Source organism: Mustela nigripes, chromosome 5, assembly GCF_022355385.1.
Source record: "Mustela nigripes isolate SB6536 chromosome 5, MUSNIG.SB6536, whole genome shotgun sequence".
Lineage (NCBI taxonomy): Eukaryota > Metazoa > Chordata > Mammalia > Carnivora > Mustelidae > Mustela > Mustela nigripes.
In genome coordinates, this window is record NC_081561.1 from 25,753,936 (window position 1) to 25,773,399 (window position 19,464).

Sequence of the window (19,464 nt, forward strand, 5' to 3'; positions counted from 1 at the left end):
CCCCCCCCCCCACTGTCCCTCCCCTCGCTTCCGTCCTGCCCACCTCCCCCGCCCCCAGGCACCTCGGCCTCCCCTGCGCCTGTTATGGCGGCGCACGTGTCCCGCCGGGCCGAGGAGGCCTGTCTCCTTGGAACCGGGAGTGCTGGGTCCGCCCTCCCCGAGGGCCGAGGGCCTCCTGGGGCCGCTGTCCGCGGAATCAGAATCTGCTTTTTAAAAACGAGACCGTCAGGTGATGCACATGCACAGTAAAGTTTGAGGCTCGTGGTCGCGGGTGACAGTCCTCCTCCGGCCTGTCGCAGCACACTGTCCTGGCGATGAAGCCGGGCCGCGGGGCCGCACCGTGTCAGACGCCCGTCCTGGCCAGCGGCTTGTGGACGCAGGCGGCCCCGCCGCGGGCACGGGCGCCCTGGGCAGCGGCGGGTCCAGAGCCCTGACCTGCGCGTCCGGGGGGCCCCGGGCTGCAGCTGCCTCCGCGCCCTCGTCTGCGCCCCCCACCGCCTCCCCGCAGTGGTGAGGCCCTCGTGGGAGCGCGCGGAAAGCGGTCGCAGACGGAATCGGCCAAGACACACTGAGCTGCTTCTCCCGCCCCCTCTGCCCGCAGCTCCCACGGTTCTCACGGCCGCTCCGCTGTGCCAAAGTCTCCTGTGACCCCGGGGGACAAGCCTTTCCTTCCTCCTCAGCGCTAAGCCCTTCCCAGCCCGCCGGGCCCGGGTCACACGCACCGCCCGCTGCGCTCCCGGAACTGCGGGCGCCCCGGGCTGAACTCCTGCGAGGCCTGGGAAGACGAGCTTCGCGCGGGCTCAGATTTCCGAGCGCTTCTCAAAGGCCTGGGAACCCGCCTGGTCGCTGGCGGCGATCCAGCCTCGCGGGTCCCCAGGGCGCCCTCCTCGGCACGACCTGGGCGCGCTGCGGGGCTCTTCAGCCTCTCCCCGGTGTCCGTTCACAGAAAGGGCTGAAGCTCACACTGTGAGGCGACAGAGACCGGTGCGCCCGGACGGCTCCTGGTCTCAGCACGACTTCCCTCCCGGCTCTGGGCCCATCTGCGCGGTCAGGGTGAGTCCTACAGTCGGCCTGCTAGGGCTGCTCCGAGCTGCGACCCTGACTCTGAAGGACTCAGCCCAGCACAGAGCACAGGTCGGCAACCGCTCCCACCGCCCGCTTCGAGCCTGGACAAATGAAAGCCAGCCCCGATTCCCGCCGTCCACCCTCGCTCTTCTCGGGTTAGGTCAAGTCTGCACAGAGACCAGCATGTTGGCTCCTCCTGCAGTCTCTGGACGCACCTCAGGACGAGCTCATCACTAGGTCCGATGGCTGAAACTCCCAACTCTCCAGTCCTGCTCCAACATTCCTGACAAACTTCTGGGCACCGTGGGTGCTGGCCTGCAGCAGCGAGAAGGAAGGTGTGGAGCCCGCCGGGCAGGAGGAACGTGTCTCTGGTCCACCGTCCCCTTCTGTCCTCCAGAGCCCACTTCCCTGACCTGCTCCCAGGAATCTTGCTTTTGCCCCTTCGCTTGTCTCCTTCCTTCCCCACAGTCGGCCTCTGTTGCATGACTTGTTTTAAAGATTTCATTTATTTATTAGGGAGAGAGAGAGAGCACGAGGGAAGCACAGACGAGGAGGGAGAAGCAGACTCCCCGCTGAGCAGCGAGCCACAGGCCTGGGGCTTGATCCCATGACCTGAGCGGGAGGCAGCCGCTTCCTTGACTGAGCCCCTCTGTTGTATGGTCTTCTAAAGATCAACTTCGATGACGTCCCTCATGTTAAAAATGCTTTGGTTCCTCCCTAATTCTTACACCATTCATTTGAAATCCTCCCAGGGAGCACTATGGATGTGACAACGTATCCCCTCCCTCCATGAAAATGCCATGTTTCTGGTGGACTGAACCGGCCCCATCACCCCACCTCCACCCACTGAGCTGTCAATTCTAGACATTTTAGGAAAAATCTGAGCCAATACTTTGGGAGCCTTCCTGAAAGATTTCTTGACGTATTAATGACCTATTATTCAAAATTCAAAATGATGGAACACAGTTTTACCCAACGAGACTTCAGAGGTGACTGCTGAGGCCTGAGTCACAGATCAGATCCTAAACAGCCTGACCAGGGCTTGAATCGGACCCAAGCTCAGGCCCGCTGCCTTTCTCGAGGCGCCTAGGGCAGAAGAGGGTGAGACTCAGATCAGTTTGTCTCCGTCACCGTTTCTGTGGCCCAGTCAGGATGAAACAGTTTTTAAAGGGTGTGGGCAGGAGTCCAAAGGGAAGCAATGATCCGCACCATGCTGTAGGATGGTACGGGATGAATTATGTTCCCTCCACGAGGTGTACTGAAGTCCCCCTGAAGACGGGGACAGAGACTGAAGTTACTCTGCCACGAGCTAAAGATGGTTTGGGGCCACCAGACATGGGGAGAGGCAAGGAAGTGTCCTTCCGTCCAGGTTGCAGAGGGAGCAGGGCCAAGGTGACAGCTTGGTCTCAGACTTCTAGCTGCCAGGACTAGGAGACAATACACTGCCCCATTCTCAGCCACTCAGTTGGTGGCCCTCTGCAGGGCCGCTCTCGCTCTCGGGAACACACAGCTTCCATTCAGAGACAGAGTTCTCTCCGACTGCTTTCCGGTTTCTTCTGATCCCTTCTGTCTGTGCCCATGCTTGCCAAAGCGTTCCTTCATTCTCAATCTCCTCGATCAAAAAGGAAACAAATCTCCCGATGGCTTCCATACGTGCTTTCATCCTGGTTCCAGAGCAAAACTACTTCCCTGTTTACCTGAACGCCGACTTAGAGATTCAGGCTCCTGCTTAATGCTGCCTGGAAGATTGTTCGGGTTAAGTCCATCTACCCAGGTACACAGGGGCCGCCCTCGCAGGACACAGGGATCTCCTTCTCCGCCCCGCCAGGCAGAGACGCAGACGGCTGCTGTGGACCTGCGTGTCCGGAGCGCCGTCCTGCTGTATTGCAAACCGCACCTTCTTATTCACTGTCTCGCGTCGTCCTTCCCTCCGGAGGACAGATGCGGCGGGAGAAGCAGCTCTCCTTCGATGTACATACGTGAGAGTACAATGTACCAATATGACGTTACTCGACTTCAAATCTAAATTTCTGTTTTTTAGTTTCCTTTGACTTCTTTAAATCCATTAACCACATGGACTAGGAATTTGAGGAGAGTGATGATTTTGCTGTATTTTGTTGTTGTTGCTGTTACATTTTTCAGAAAAAAGGTTAATTTACTTTAGAGACAAAGAGTGCACGGGTGGGAGGAGGGGCAGAGGGAGAGACTCAGGCAGACTTTCTGCAGAGCACGGAGCACAGGGCCTGCCGCGGGGCTCGATCTCACGAGAGATCATGACCTGAGCCAAGATTGAGTCAAACGCTCTGTGTACTATTGCCTTATCCTTGAGGACCCCTCAGACCCAGGCTGGCTGTGGCCCTAATCCAGAGCCTTCGCGAAGGCAGCGGGTCCTGAAAGGACATCCCCCTGAGGCCTTGCCCCCGCTGGCCGCCCACGATCCCACCTCGTCCGCTGCACTGGGTAGCTCTAGTGTTTGGTGAGGCAAAGGGCATGTGCATGTGCAGAATGTGCTCTCCCCAGGGGGCGCCAGTGCCTGTCACCCCCACCTTTGCGCTCCAGAGAGGAGTCCTGGGTCCACACACAGCCGTGGGTGTCTGGGATGCCATCGGCACCCACAGGAGCTGAGCCACTTCTCTGCCATGGGACCAGCTGCCCCAGAGCTTCTGTGACCTGGCCCTTTCTCCTCCCAGGAGGAAGGAATCTGTCAGCTCATCAACACTGCAAGCCAAAAATCCATCTACTACCTGCGGTGGGCTGGACTACAAGTGACCGCCTACACTTCACAGCTTTTCCTACTTCAGTTTCTTTCTTTCTTTTTTTTTTTTTCACATGAGCGATTATGTTCCAAATGTGATGGGTTTATTTTATTTTACTCTGATGCAAAACCAAAGATTCCACTACAGCACAGAGACCAATATATTAAAAGGTCATGAAAAAGTGGCGTGGGACATGCAGGACGTGATGTACTGGAGGACCGGGTCATTTCCTTTGCAACATGACACTACACTGTCGCTGAGGAACACATTAAAAATAACACTGCGGAACTCAACTGAAATGTGGCACAAACATGACAACTTCCAGGCATGCCTTCAAGTACCTCCCTTTGGATGGACTTGCGATCTCTAGACTTCAGTGTGGGGAGGATTACAATTCTTTGGAAGAATAAAAAGTTCACACTTTTGAAATTTCACAGAAGAATTTTAAGGCCAAAACATAGTGGGTTCTCTTCACCTCCAGGGACAAATCGGATGCTTTACTCAAAACCACGTTAAGCTTCTAGTTCAAATCCCAACCCAACCTTGTGGCCTCCTGCATTGAAGTTCTTTCCATCGATTAAAGCTGACAGGGTCAGTTTGACGCCCAGTCGAAGGGTCTGAGTATAACCCAGTCCGATCAGGCTGGCATTATTTACTTTAGCAGACAGAGAAGTTCTATAGTCCAGCTTGTATTTAGCAGCGATGCCAAAACAGGTGTTGTTACTGCTGGCCGTCCAAGCAAGGTTTATTGACGTTTCTATCTTCTCGTTAACCTTCTGGTAGATCGACCCTCCAAATTCAGTGCCATCATTCACATGAGTGTGCAACTGGAAATCTGCAGCTTTGTAACCCAGGGCGAAATTATTCTGTGACAGTTTGGATTTGGCTGTGTCAAAACTCATCTGATAGCCAGCAAGCCAACCTTCAAAAGCTAACACAGCCCAGCCATAGATGGTTGGTCCAGAAAAATCAATATCAACGTTACTGCCAAGACTGAAACAATCCTGTTTATACGAGGCCTTCAATTTTCCACTCTTCTTTCCTGTGTTCGGTACAAAGATGGTATCAAGAGTCAGTTTCAACCCTTCAGCCAACTTATTCTCCAAAGAGATTTCTGTTCCAAGAGTATTCTCTGTATTCCATTTCTGAGTGAAGGTAAGTCCATAGTTACGGATCTTATATTTGGTCTCTAGATTGCCTGACGCTTTCCCTGTATCAGTGTAGGCATGACCAGAAGTAGGAAATTCCACTCCACTACAGGACTTGGTTTTCAGATCTATTTTGACCATGCCAAATCCATATCCTTTATTGAAGACATCCTTCGCGGCCTTTCCTAGGTCACAGTGAGTCGGCGTGTTACACATATCTCCAACTAGAGGGCCTGGCTCTGCTCTGCCAGGGCAATGCTGAAGGTCTTCCCCTACTTCTGTTTGTTTTAAGAGGTGCTGATCTCCTGGTGATTTAATCTGACCAACTTCCACCCTGAGAAGACTGGGAAGAGCAAGTATTGACTGCGGCAAACTCCACAGTTTCAATGCCCGAATGTTTTCGTTTCTTCAGTTCACATGTGGCCTTTCAGAGGCCCGGAAAGGGCAGTGAGGGGCCCGTCTGACCTCCGGTGGCCTTACCTAAAACACATGTGCTGCCCTCTGTCCCGCAGCCATCCAGTCGCGCCGGGGGCAACGACGTGCAGCCGGGAAGCGTCCCTTCCTCGCGTGGATTCTCACCCAGTGGCTCATCGGGCCAGGAGGTCCCTGCCGCTCTCAGCCTGTCTTGGGGCAACTCTGCCTCTCCCTGGAGCAGACCCGCAGGAGCAGAGTCCGGAGGAACAAGGGATCCTGGAGGGACTGGGCGCCGGCCGAGATGCGGGGAGGTAGAGGAGAAACGGGGGGGATGAAGGGAGGGGGGAGGAGGGGGGGGGGGGGGGGGGGGGGGGGACACAGTACGAAGGACAGAAACGGAGGAGAGTCGTCTGTATCAACTCCAGTCTAGTGATTCCTAAATTTAGGAATATGTAGGTAGATTTTCTGAGTCCAGCATCACCAAAATAAGCATTAGGTTAATATTTTCCTCCATTTTATAAGTAAGGATGTAAAGACAGAGTAAAAATAAATAGCTTCTCAGGTTATAGAGCCATAATATGTCAGGCCGGGGCTCACCCGCAAGTGTGTTCTGATCCCAAATCCAGACCCCCTGGTAGCCTGAATGCCAGGCCCGAAGGTATCAGGTGTTAATCCCTGGAACCCAGAGATTAGCATCGTGTATGGCCAAGATTTTGCAGATGTGATTAAGTTGTGGATCTTCGGATAAAGGGATTATCTCGGATTATCTGGGTGGGCACTAAACACAATCACACGTATTCTTCAGAGACGGAGCCAGGGGAGATTTTACTAAGAAGACAGGAGAGACGTGAGAGGGGCAGCGGAAGCCAGCCGCTGGAGCCGTGCCGGAAAGGGTCCCGGGTCCTTTCAGTTTCCCACATGCTCCTCCTGGCCTGCACAGCCCTTCCCAGAAGGGTCCTTTAACACCCGTATTTCTGCAACAGTTAGCTCAAGGCATTCTAGGCTTTTGCTATCATGCACCTCAAGATTCTTCAAGTCTGTACACATTACCCATTTTCAAAGGCACTTTGAGATATATATTAAACAGATTGACATATAGCTATCTGTATCTATTTATTTATATCTGTATTTATTTCCTGTTAAGGATACAGATAACTCTATCAATATATCTGTATTTATGTGTATATATAGAGAGAGACAGAAACAGACACAGACACAGAGAGGTGTATTATAAGGAATTGGCTCACCAGATTATGGAGGCTGAGAAGTTCCAAGATCTGCTACCAGCAAGCTGGGAACGCAGGAGAGCTGAGGTACTTCCTGTCTGAGTCCGAAGGCTTGAGAACCTGGGGAGCTGATGTTGTAAGTTCCACTCTGAGTCTGAAGGCAAAGGACTAATATTCCAGCTCAAAGACACAATTCTTTCTCTTTATGTATTTAGGTAGGTAATATGCATTACGCACCAGTAATACACCATATAATTATACAATTCAAGAGCATGGTTTTCGTGTCATAAAATTCTAAGTTCTTCACATCACCTAGAAAGAGGGGGAAAAGAGGCAAAATAGCTATTTATGACTAGAATCTGATATAACCCTTGTGCATTTTGTAATCTCAAAGAATGATCAAAGTGTATATAACCACCAACTTTATGAGGGTGGGGGAGGGGGAGTAAACATATACCAAACAAGAAAGAAGGATATAGAACAGAAAGGACAAAATATACACCTAACACAGAGACATATATAATGCTTGAAAGTAAAAAGATGGGAGTTACTAAGCATAAATAAACCAAAATAAAATTAGCCATGTTGTTTTGAGACAAGGTAGATTTTAAGACAAAATGGATAACCAAGGATTTACAGAAAGTTTTTGTAATGATTAAGCATACAATTCACCAGGAAGATAACAGGTACTCTAAATTTGTAAGCACCTAATAACATAACTGATAATATATAAGTTAAAAATTGGCAGAAATCTACAGAGAAATATGTTAAATTTGCACAACACAGTGGCAGACTTTGACATACGTCTTTTAGTAATCGATAGAAAAAGCAGGAGTGAGTAGTGATGGCTGAGATTTAATCAGCATGTCTATCAAATTAGACCTGGCAGACAGTTATAGAACATCCAACAACTGCAGGATACAGAATATTTTAAGGCAAACATGGAATGTTTATAAAAACCCGCCATGTGCTGGGCTATCAGCCAACTACCCGCACATTTCAAGGTCTGAAATGATACAGACCATATTCTCTGACCACATGTAATTAAGCCATTATTCACCTAACAAATGACTAGGCTATTCCTACATACTTGGAAACTGAAGACTATTATACCATAAAATAATGTATGTTTATAAGATGATATCAGAATGGAAACTAGAAAATAATTTTTCCTGGGGAAAAAAGTTTTATGCTTTGAAAATACATTTCTCATTGATTGGCTCATTCACTCTCTGCTTCAGAGTAGAGGCCTCCAATGCTAATAGCTTTCCAACGTGTCCTTGATTTCCTTCAAATAATGTGTTTTTCTTCTTCTCCCACGTTTTTATGTCCTCCATGGCCTGCTTCTGGACTCTAGGAAGTATTCTGAGCTGAATAAATAGTGACGGCAGACACTCTGGGCTGCACGCATGGGGCGCACGGAGGAGATTATAGAAAAGGGAAGGAAGGAATGGTAAGGGTAGAAGCGAGAACTAATGAGACAGAAATCCGAGATAAAAAGAGGCTGACGGAACCAAAAGCTTTAAAAAGATTACTGTTACTGATAACTCCGTGGCAAAAGTGATCAAGAAAAATGGAGAGAAAGCACAAATAGCTCATATTAGAAGTAGAAAAGGAAAGGGCTTGGCTGGCTCAGTTGGTAGAACATGCAACTCTTGATCTTGAAGTTGTAAGTTCCAGCCGCACGTGGGGAGTGAAGTTTCCTTAATAATGATAAAAAAGAAATGGACAAGGAGACATCACTTCATCCTTGTCCCCTGATATCCTGCAGGGGTTAAGAACACATATATCACAAACAACTTAATGCTGATGAATATACGAGCCTAAGGATATAACTATATCTTTTCTATATTTATTTCTGTAATAAGTACAACATATGAAAAATAATTCAGTGCTTAAAGATATTTGATCTATTTTTAAAAATCTTTCACAAATAATTTTCCAAGTATAGATGACTCTACTAGTAAATTCTACCAAACATTTAAAGAACTGATCATGAGCTCACAGAAAATCTTCTGGAAGAATCCTGAATCATGTTATGAGGATACTGCAGCCATACTTCCAAAATGTGACAAGGACAAAAAAAAAAAAAAAAAAAAAAAAAAAAATATATATATATATATATATATATATGACAAGGGACACCTCGGTGGTCTGCCTTTGGCTCAGCTCATAATCCCAGGGTCCTGGGATCAAGTCTCACATCAAGTCCCCTGCTCAGTCGGGAGCCTGCTTCTCCCTCTGCCTGCTCTGCCTGCTGCTCCCCCTGCTTGTGCTCTCTCTCTCTCTGAGAAATAAATAAATAAAGTATTTCAAAAAATATATGACAAGGACATTATGAGAAAGAAAAGCCATAGGCACAATCTTTTTCATGAACATAGTTGCAAAAATCCTATACAAAATCTTAGTAAACCAAATTAAGCAATATAAAGTTGGATTTCCACCCCCAGGAAAGCAAAAATGGTTTAACATTCAAAGTCAAGCAATGAATACACCAATTTAACAAAATAATGTCACAGGGTTATCTCAATATGTGCTTCAAAAAGCATGTGATAAAATTCGGCATTGATTCATATTTTAAACTTACAGCAAGCTGAGGAAAGAAGAAACCTTTCCTACCAGATGGAGGATCTAACACATGTCTGCCACAAGTCTCATACTTCTTGCTGAAATTTCATCATTACCCTCTGAAATAATAATCAAGGAAAAGAGGTCTCTGTTACTACCTCAATTCAGTATTGCATTGGCAGATAAGACAGTGAATTTAAGGCAAAAGGGAAATTTAATGTACAAAGATTAGAAAGAAATGAAACTGTCATGAGTATATCCTGTAAACCTATAATTTAAAAAGAAACTAGCAACAAATTATTATAATTTTGTGACCTTCGCGAAGTCGTTAGATAAAAATTAACACAAAATTTACTATATTTTTGTATAGTTTTCATAAACCACAAATTTAAGCTTAATTTTTAAAAATAACATAACCAAATACTCAGCAGTGAAGTTAGCAAAAGATGTCCTACATTGCTTTGATGAGAAATGTTAGTCTCAACTGGTACGTGTTTGAAAAGTCCTAAATTAATCGTTAGTATACACGTTAATGAGTTAGAAGAGTCAATGATGTAAGAATGTTATTTATTTTTCTTAATAATTAAAATAAGAATTATTTTAATACAATAGCTTCTCAAAGTCAAAATTAATGCAAAAAAATCCATGATGAACATTATTAAAGTTTTAAATAAGTACCAGTGTTCAGCTGAGCCATACTGGAGCCTAAGGTAAAAAGAAAAATGTGGAGCAGTTCGGAAGGGGCTTCCGGGAACGGACAGAGCTGTGTGGCGGAGAGGTGTTTGCAATGGCTGCTACTGTGAGCTTGGAACTTGACCCCATTTTTTTTTTTTTTTTTTTTTTTTAAGCACTAGGCTTCCTACATTCAAAGAGTAAGGATTCTGCAGAAAAGCTAAAGGCACTACTTGATGAATCTTTGGCTCGGGGCATTGATGCAAGTTACCGTCCATCTCAGAAGGATGTAGAGCCACCCAAAATTTCAAGCGCAAAACCTGTTTCTGTTAAACAAGAGCCCCAAACATCATGCAGTCTTCTTTCTGGCAATAGCAATGGCGAGGCCCTCACAACTGAAAAAGTACAGACAGAAGCGGAAAAGAGACCAGCGGATAAAATGGAACCAGACCTCACAGAAGGAGGTGATGCTCCAAAGAAACCTAGATTGGAGAAACCAGAGACACGGTCCTCTCCCGTTACCGTCCAAACTAGCAAGGATTTAGCCATGACTGACCTTTCCAGTTTTGAGGAGACTAGTGCCGACGGTTATACCATGGAGATGGGATTGGCCTGTGTTGTTTGTAGGCAAATGACACTGGCGTCCTGTGATCAGTTAGAAGAACGTCAGGAGTGCCCTGATCTCCAGTACCAAGATGGCCGCGAGCCCCAGGCGACAGACAAGGAAGTGAATGACCCTCATCCTGTGTGGAACTGTGCTCCATGAACCGGACAGATGAAAAGAATGGATCAAAAAACTCAGAAACCACCACAGAAACCAGCCCCCACAGTCGCTCCTGTCGCTCCGGCTGTCAAAGAGCCATTGGTTAAGAAACTAGAAACTAAACTCAAAGACAACTTTTCTAGCATTTAAGAGAACAGAGGTCAAGACATCCACGGCTATGTCAGGAAATTCTTCTAGTCCCAGTGTTTCCTCTTCAGGACCTAGTGGCCTAACTGGATGGGCAGCTTTTGCAGCTAAAACTTCCTTCTCTGGTCCATCAACAGCGAAACTGAATTCAACAACCCAAAATAATAGTGGGAAGCCTGCGACCTCATCAGTTAACCAGAAGCCTGTGGGTTTAACTGGTCTGGCGACATCATCTAAATGTGGAATAGGTTCCAAAACAGGTTCCACCTTCCGTTCCACTGCACCTTCCATTCCACTGAAACCACCTCCACCTCTAACTTTGGGCAAAACTGCCCTTAGCCGCTCCATTAGCTGTGACAATGTTAGCAAAGTGGATCTTCTAGTCCAAGTAGTTTAGTTCCAGGAAGCACCAGCCAGCTCAGTGGGAACAGAAATAGTGGGACATCAGGGCCCAGGGGAAGTACCACTAGCAAAACCACTTCAGAATCAAGCAGCTCTCCCTCAGCATCCCTTAACGGTCTGACTTCACAAGAATCACAGCTCAATGCCATGAAGCAATTACAGATGGTCAAGAAGAAAGCTGCGCAGAAGAAACTCAAGAAGTAATGTGGCAAAGTAGGTTTTTATGTCACATTACCCTAAAATCTTATTATTAGAACATAAACTGTAATATACTATAATTTAATAAAAATCTTCAGAATGAAAGAAAAATGTGTATCACTAAAGATATGTTCTTGTGGATTTTGAATAGTTAATTTTTTTCCAGAACATTTAAACGTTGAAAAAATGTTGAAAAATCAAAATCTCAATATCGAACAATCAAAAAGTATTAAAACTCACCATGAGCTTGAATATTTTGTTGATAACACAGAACACATTATAATTTTACTTCCCTGGCTATAATGGAACAAACCCAACAACATTTTCGAAATCTTCTTTGCTTATCTCATTTTCAACTGTGAGAACTGCAACTGTGAGGAACTTGAGGATTTCTCTTGACAAAGTAACAATATTTTAGATATCTTTTCAAGGCCACTAGTTCACAAAGATCGTTCCAATCTAACCTTAACATTATAAAATGGATTCTACCCTGGTTTTAATTTTTAAAAAGCTCTCTCTGTGTCATGCTTCAAAGCAACTAATAGGCAAAGGCAGGACACCACACTAGGAAAGGGACAAGAACACAGAGAAACAGTCTTTGGGGTGCGCTGGCGTGCAAGGTGTGCTGAAAGCCGCCAGGCAAGCAGGACACAGAGCTTTCTGGCACTACGGTATCTACAGTAGACACTCAGGAGCGGCAGCCCAATAGGAGAATCTGAAATTAACCTCAAAATGAAGCGAGGACCTAAATGTGAATTAGCTACAGAACTTCCAGAAGAAAACATAGAAGATTTTTGTGATCTTGGGCTAGGCAGAGAGTTCTTATGACAGGACACCAAAAGCACAATGCACAGAAGAAAAACTTATAAACTGAACTCTATAAAAATTAGGAACTTTTACTCTTTTACTCTTTGAAGGTCACAATTAAGGGGCTGAAAAGACAAGGCAGAGACATGGAGAAAATATTTCCAAGTCACATACATACCTGATAAAGCACTTAAATCTGGACTATATAAAGAACTTCCAAAATTCAATATTAAGAAACCAACTCAATTAAAAAAATGGCCCCGATTCAAACATACAGACTGCCAAAGACACACGGAACACAAATAGCACATGAAAGATGTTCGGGATCGTTACTCATGAGAGAAACGCAAAATAAAGCCACAGTAAGATACCACTACTCCTGAAATGCAAAGACTGATCACAGCAAGTGTCAGTGAGCATGTACAGTACCTACAACTCTCACACTGCCCGCGACAATGTCGACCGTCACGAGAAGCACCCCGGCCAGTAAACATGGAACTTGATGTGATTCAGCCATTCCATTCTCAAGAGACAGGAAAGCACGTGCGCGCGTGAAGACTTGGACACAAGTGCTTACAGTAGCTTTGCTTACACTCCGATACAAGGAGCAACCCAGATGCCCACCAACAACTGACGGGATAGACAGACTATGGTGCAGCCACACAGTGCAGTGCTGTGCTATTCAGAAGGGAACTGTGAATATAGGCCCCAACACAGAATCTCAGAATAATTATATTGAGTAAAAGAAGCCAAACAAAGAAGAGTATATACTACATGATTCTATTTCTGTAACACTCTAGAAAATCAAACTAATCTAAATGACAAAAAGCAGATGTCATTTCTACCCAAATCATTCTATAAATTCAATGCAAATCCTAATCAAAGTCCCAGATTTCCCAAATTCCTAAATTTCCGTGGACTGAAAAAATGATTAAGAAATTTAAATGTGGCTAAAATAAAAAACACAGTAAACAACAAGTGTTGGAGAGGATGTGGAGAAAGCAGAGCCCTCTTACACTGTTGGTGGGAATTCAAGCTGGTGCAGCCATTTTGGAAAACAGTGTGGAGATTCCTCAAAAGGTTAAAAATGGTGGGGCGCCTGGGTGGCTTAGTTGTTAGATATCTGCCTTCAGCTCAGGTTATGATCCCAGGGTCCTAGGATCGAGTCCCACGTGGGGTTCCCTGCTCAGTGGGGAGCCTGCTTCTCCCTCTCCCACTCCCCCTGCTTGTGTTCCCTCTCTCACTGTCTCTCTCTCTCTGTCAAATAAATAAATACAATCTTAAAGAAAAAAAAGTTCAAAATGAGATTACCTTATGATCCAGTAATCGCACTACTGGGTATCTGCCCCCCAAATACAGAAACACTAAATCAGAGGGATACGTACATGTCGATGTTTGCAGAAGCTTTATTTATAGTTGACAGACTATGGAGACAGCCCAAGCGTCCATGAAGAGATGAATGGATATAGAAGATGCGGTGCTGGGGCGCCTGGGTGGCTCAGTGGGTTAAGCCTCTGCCTTCAGCTCGGGTCATGATCTCAGGGTCCTGTGACTGAGTCCCACATCAGGCTCTCTGCTCAGCGGGGAGCCTGCTTCCCCCCCCCCCACCTGCTTGTCATCTGTGATCTCTCTGTGTCAAATAAATAGATAAAATCTTAAAAAAAAAAAAAAAGAAGATGTGGTGTCTCTCACTCTCTCTCTACACACACACACACACACACACACACACAGAGGAATATTACTCAGCCATTAAAAAGAATGCAGTCTTGCCATTTGGAACACCATGGATGGAGCTAGAGAGTATTATGCTAAGTGAAAACGTCAGTCAGAGAAAGGTAAATACCATATGATCGCATTCATATGGGGAATTCAGAAACAAAACAAATAAAGGAGAAAAAAAGAGACACACCAAGAAACAGACCCTTAACTCTAGGGAACAAACCGATGGTCACCAGAGGGGAGGTTGGTGGGGGTTGGGGGAAATAGGTCATGGGGATTAAAAGACACTTACCACGACGAACACGGAGTAAGGTACAGAATTGCTGATTCACTAGATTGTTCTCCTGAGACTAATATAACACTGTGTTCACAATACTGGAATTAAAACTTAAAAACTTAAATATAAAAAAACCTGGAAAAAAACTTAAATATAAGTGCAAATGGTCAAAATCGTCCAGACTTTTGAGGGGTATAGGAGAACTTGCTTATAAAATATAATTGCTCATTAAAAGCTACATTAAACATTGCTATCTTAAGGATGAACAGAGCAATGGAAAGAAATAGAAACAGACATGTGCATATCACAACACTTGATTTACGATGAAGAACACTGCAAATAGAAAAAGAAAGGATTTTAAAAAAAATAAATAGTGACGATTCAATTGGATATCCAACAGGAAAAAAATTAAAATGTTACCTCCACCTTCTGTCATATACAAAATCTCTGTCCATTCAAGTCTTTGGCCTCACTTCCACCAAAACAAGAAATACAGAGGGAGAGAACCAGAGGAATATCACTGACTGAGGAACCAATGAGGCAAACAGGACAACTGGACTTGTGTCTTCAAAGATGCCCTTAAAAAGCACTTTAGTGGGATTGTTCCAGATTTAAAGTAAAAGATGTGAAAAACACATTAGCAATCAATAACAAAACGTGAACCTTGGGAGGTGCTTGGGTGGCTCAGTCGGTTGTACCTGCCTTCAGCTCAGGTCATGATCTCAGGGTCTTGGGATCGAGTCTCGCATCGGGCTCTCTGCTCAGCGGCGAGCCTGCTGCTCTTGTGCATGCTCTCTCTCCCCCACCTGCCCCTCTATCCAACTCATGCTCTCTCTTATTCTCTCTCAAATTAATAAATAAAATACTAAAAAAGAACCTTGGATGAATCCCAGTTTGAACAAAAATTATAGTCAGTTTAGGAACTGCTGGATGATTTTGATTATGGAATGAATGTTAGAATTTGGGGGGTTTTTAATTGGCATCTGAGGAAGGATCAGATATCTTTAGGTAGAATATGTTGTTCTTAGGATCTAAGTTACTGATGTATCATCGACAGATCTGTATCTGTATGTCTGCAACATACTTTCAAATAATCCAACAAAACAAACAAGCAAAGGCACGTAAGTGCATATAAGTGAACAACATCAATACTGCTGAAAGCACGAGGTGCCTAAACCAGGGATCACATTTCTTTTTTTAAAGCAGGCTCCGTGCCCAGCAGCGGGGCTTGAACTCATGACCTGAGGTTGAGAGTCGCATGCTCCCACGACTCAGCCAGCCAGGGCCCCCCCACACACTTGTATTTTTCCAGTGATCATGTTTCCGTTTTATAAGTGTATATTTTTTCATTTCCAGAATAAAAGCTTGTGAATAAATGAAATCTAGGAGTATTATAGATATAAATGTGAAAGCCTAAACAATGCAGTTTGTAGATGACAAGTACCTCTGTGACCTGGGGATTAAGAAAAATGTCTTGAATAACACACAAGAAACACTGGTTATGAAGGGAAAATTTTTTTAAATGACTGAAGAAACGTGTGAAATTCTGCTTACCCGGTACATCAGAGCGCAGGTGCCTTCAGTACGCTCACAGTATTTTGTTTGACTAGCTACCGGGCAGAGAGGTTTTTCAAGATCATGAGTACGTAGATGTGTCAAAGGAGGAGGTAACACACTTAAAATGTGTGTATACTCTTCATGTAGTGGGAGAAAAAAATTCTGCTGATTTTTTTTTCCTTTCCTTTTTTTCGGGGAAGAGTGAGCATTCCCATGAAGCTGGAGCACAATTTAGCCAAGACAAGAGGAACAGGATCAGCGAAGAAGCCACCTGTGCTTTCCACTGACGGACCCCACAGTTGCTCGAGTTTGCTGGGAAGGTGATTGTGCTCCCGGGATCTGGAGCAAGAACGGGCCGGGCACTCTGGCAGTGCTGTCTGCTGGCTTCAGCCCGCCGCCTTGTTCAGGCTATGTCAAGGAAGCCGGAGCGCACGCCGAGATGAGCTTCTGTGTTATACTTGTGATGCGTGTACAAGGTCGTCGATCACAGAACCTTTCCACCTGCCACGCTTCAGTGCACAGACGCAGAGCAGCACGGAGTGTTATTTAAGTGCTCTGATCCCGAGTTCAGGGGACAGATGAGGGTGCTGTCCCTTCAGTGGTACGCACAGGGCCTGGACCCGCACAGCAGCGGCCCCACTCAAGGGCTGGGGTTTCTCAGAGCCCAAACCAGGAAAACCAATGGCCGGTGATGAGAGAGAAGCTTGGAGCTCCCAGGATATCTGTCTGTGTTTCAAAGGCTCTGAATACCGGCCAAGGCTCTGGGGAAAGAAGCAAAGTCAATGTGAAGTAACATTGCTTCCTTGTCGTGAATGATTAACCTAGCATTTTCTTCAAGTTCTGCATTTATTTATTCCTTGTTTCCTTTCTGCTATAATTTAGCTTGCAAACACACACCCACACACACTCATAAGAAGTTAGTGGCCGGGCCAGTCACGAATGTCCAGCAGGTCCTGGGTGCAGGTAGCAGGGGACAGGGACTGCAGAATTTGTGTTCCCTCCACAGCAAGGTCCATACATGGCACACCAGGTTTAAATCATTCCTCACAAGAGTCAAGGCTGAGCAGGGCCACCCCCTATCGCCTCAGATCTGGGAGTGGCTCTGGAAGGCCGCCTTATCAACCCAGTCCCTGATGCTGAATGCACTGATCCTCCTTCTTTCTCCTATTTCCCCCCCATTTCTACACTTTATACACTTCAGCAGTTGTGTCTACAATTGCTCTCTCTTTTCCTCCCTCTCTGTTGTGCACAGGGTAAAAAGTTTGGCTTTAGGATTTAAACAGACCTGGCTTTGAGTTCTTTCTAGCTATGCAATTTTGAGCAAGTTATGTAATTTTTTTAAAAAAGATTTTATTTATTTATTTGACAGAGAGGGAGAGAGAGATCACAAGTAGGCAGAGAGGCAGGCAGAGGGGGAGGGGGAAGCAGGCTCCCTGCTGAGCAGAGAGCCCTATTCGGGGCTCCATCCTAGGACCCTGAGATCACGACCTGAGCTGAAGGCAGAGGCTTAACCCACTGAGCTACCCAGGTGCCCCAAGTTATGTAATTTTTACGTATTAGCTTTTTCTTTGTATAAGAACACAATGATACTGACTTTTAAAATAAAGTTTAATAAATTATACCTGAAAATGTCTGGCATGGAGTAAGGACTTAGTGAATGCTCGCGTAAGTCCTGTTGTTTCTTTGTTTTCTTCCTTCTGATGAGGGAGCAGAAGGCAAGCCGAGGGCAAAGCAGAAGCTGACACTCCACACCCCATGGATGTGTGTCAGGGACAGTCCTTGGGCACTCGGGCGGCCCTCAAGGAAGAACCAATAGTTAACTTGTAGAGATCATCATCCTGCAAGATTGGAGTCTCCCTCCGCTTACAAAAGTCCTAGTGGTTTACAAGGAAGGGGCTTTCTTACCAACAGCCTACCTTCCAGAGACCCAGAACTCCGTTCCTGAAGCGCTAACATCACTCTCCCCTCCATACAACGGAGGGAGGCTAGGCAGAGGGAAATGTAAATAAAACTGAATTTCTTTTAAACCTGCAGCCCATTGACAAGGACATGGGCTGGGAGGAATGTAACGTTCCAGGAAGCTCCCAACTGTTTTCTTCTTCGTCTTTTTTTTTTTTTTTCCCCAACTGTTTTCCTGTTAGTGCCTCATTAGAGGGAAAACGGCCTGGGCTTGTGGAGCCAGGCCTCCCGTTTCCTGAGCATCCTCATCAGCATATGAAAGTGCTCTCGGAACCTCCCTTTCCTCACCTCCCCAAGCCCCTAGTATATAACCAGCACTCACAACCCTGGGGCAGCAGCTCTTCCTGTCCACAGGTCCTGTCTCCGCACTTTAATAAAATCACAGTTTTGCACCAAAGATGTCTTCAGACTCCTCCTGGTTGTGGCTCTGAACCTCACTTACATTCTAAACCTTCATCATCTGCCTCCTTCCCCCTCTCTCCCGCTTATCTCCTTCACCCTCTGACCTGCTCTATTCCTTCTCTATCCATGACTTTTACGAATTCCCCCACCCCGGGTGTCTTCATCGTGTTCCTTTTAGTTAAAAGTTTATTACGGAACATCTCAACCATTACGAGGGGTAGAGAGGAAGGCACGGCTCCCCTCACGTAGCTATGACGTAGCTATGACGTCAGCGGCGGCCAGCTCAGCCTCTGTCTAGATCCACATGCGCTCTCCCCACAGCCCCCCAGACGCGTTCTCACAGAATCATTTTGAGACAAATCCCGACCATCATACCACTTCCTCTGTGAGTATTTCCTGCCCCTGGTGATCTTAGCTGCAAAGAGCGCCCATCTCGTCTCTGGGCTTCCCTGGAACACTGCACAGAGGTTCGAGGTCAACTCCTGCCCTTTCGCTGCCCAGACACCCTTCCTCCGGTGCCACAGGCCGGCAGGCTGTAGGATGGGGAGGAGAAGCCAAGTGGCCTTGGTCTCGACTTTGTTGTTCCAAATCTCAACTGACTGCCACAGAGAGGATGCGTAGAGGGTCTGGGTTTGTCTGGCCCTGGCAGGGCAGAACCTAGACAGGGCAAACTTTCCACCTTCCTGAGCATCCGGTTCTCATGTATACAGTTGTGGCCTGGAAACCCAGATGACTGTATGACACAGCAGAGCTCGAAATTCCCAAGATTTCTTAATTCTTACTCTTGTTTCTCCATCACCTACAGGTAAAAAAACTGATCAAATCAGGTTCAGAGGTGATCAGAATTTCTCAAAACCTGGGAAAATGAACTGAGGATGTCAGCCTTAGAAGGGACTTTGGTGATTCTGATTTATAGGTGGGTCAACTGAGGCCTAGGGAGGTGTTTTCCCAATGCCCCATGGTGGAGTCGCTGGTGATGGCTGCAGAGTGTGCTTGTAGATATGGGCATGTTTATTCCTGCGGGAGCAGCCTGGAGACTTTGCGTCGGGGGCGGGGGTGGGGGGGTGGAGAGGGGGGCGCTCGGGTTTTGAACAACATGGGCTCCTCAGCTTCCAGCGGTTGTGCATGGACAGGGAGCTCTCTCCCACGCCCTCCCCCAACGCATTGGGACAGGAGTAACAGACAGAACACTGCTAGGGGAGCACACAGCCTTCCCCTCACTGCCTCCTAGCCTAACCCCCAGGAAGCAGAGCTCTTCCAGCCTCCCTGCTCCCTGGAGGCCCGGGAGGAAGGCAGGAAGGAGAGCCCCAGACATCAGCATGTTCGGGGGAGGAAGTCATAAGGTTAAGGAAACACGTGGATGAAAAGGAAACGGGAAGGGACA

The 19,464-nt window shown here is 46.4% G+C and overlaps 1 protein-coding gene and 1 pseudogene across 1 annotated transcript; one reads left to right on the plus strand and one right to left on the minus strand.

The window, feature by feature from the left end:
• Positions 1–3,902: 3,902 nt before the first annotated feature.
• On the minus strand, positions 3,903–5,236 carry LOC132017710 (voltage-dependent anion-selective channel protein 3-like). The gene has a single exon (XM_059399676.1). It carries the CDS (start codon positions 5,183–5,185, stop codon positions 4,334–4,336), a length of 852 nt encoding a protein of 283 aa, XP_059255659.1. The 5' UTR covers positions 5,186–5,236; the 3' UTR covers positions 3,903–4,333.
• A 4,728-nt stretch (positions 5,237–9,964) lies between these two features.
• On the plus strand, positions 9,965–11,365 carry LOC132017693 (integrator complex subunit 12-like; annotated as a pseudogene).
• Positions 11,366–19,464: the final 8,099 nt, after the last annotated feature.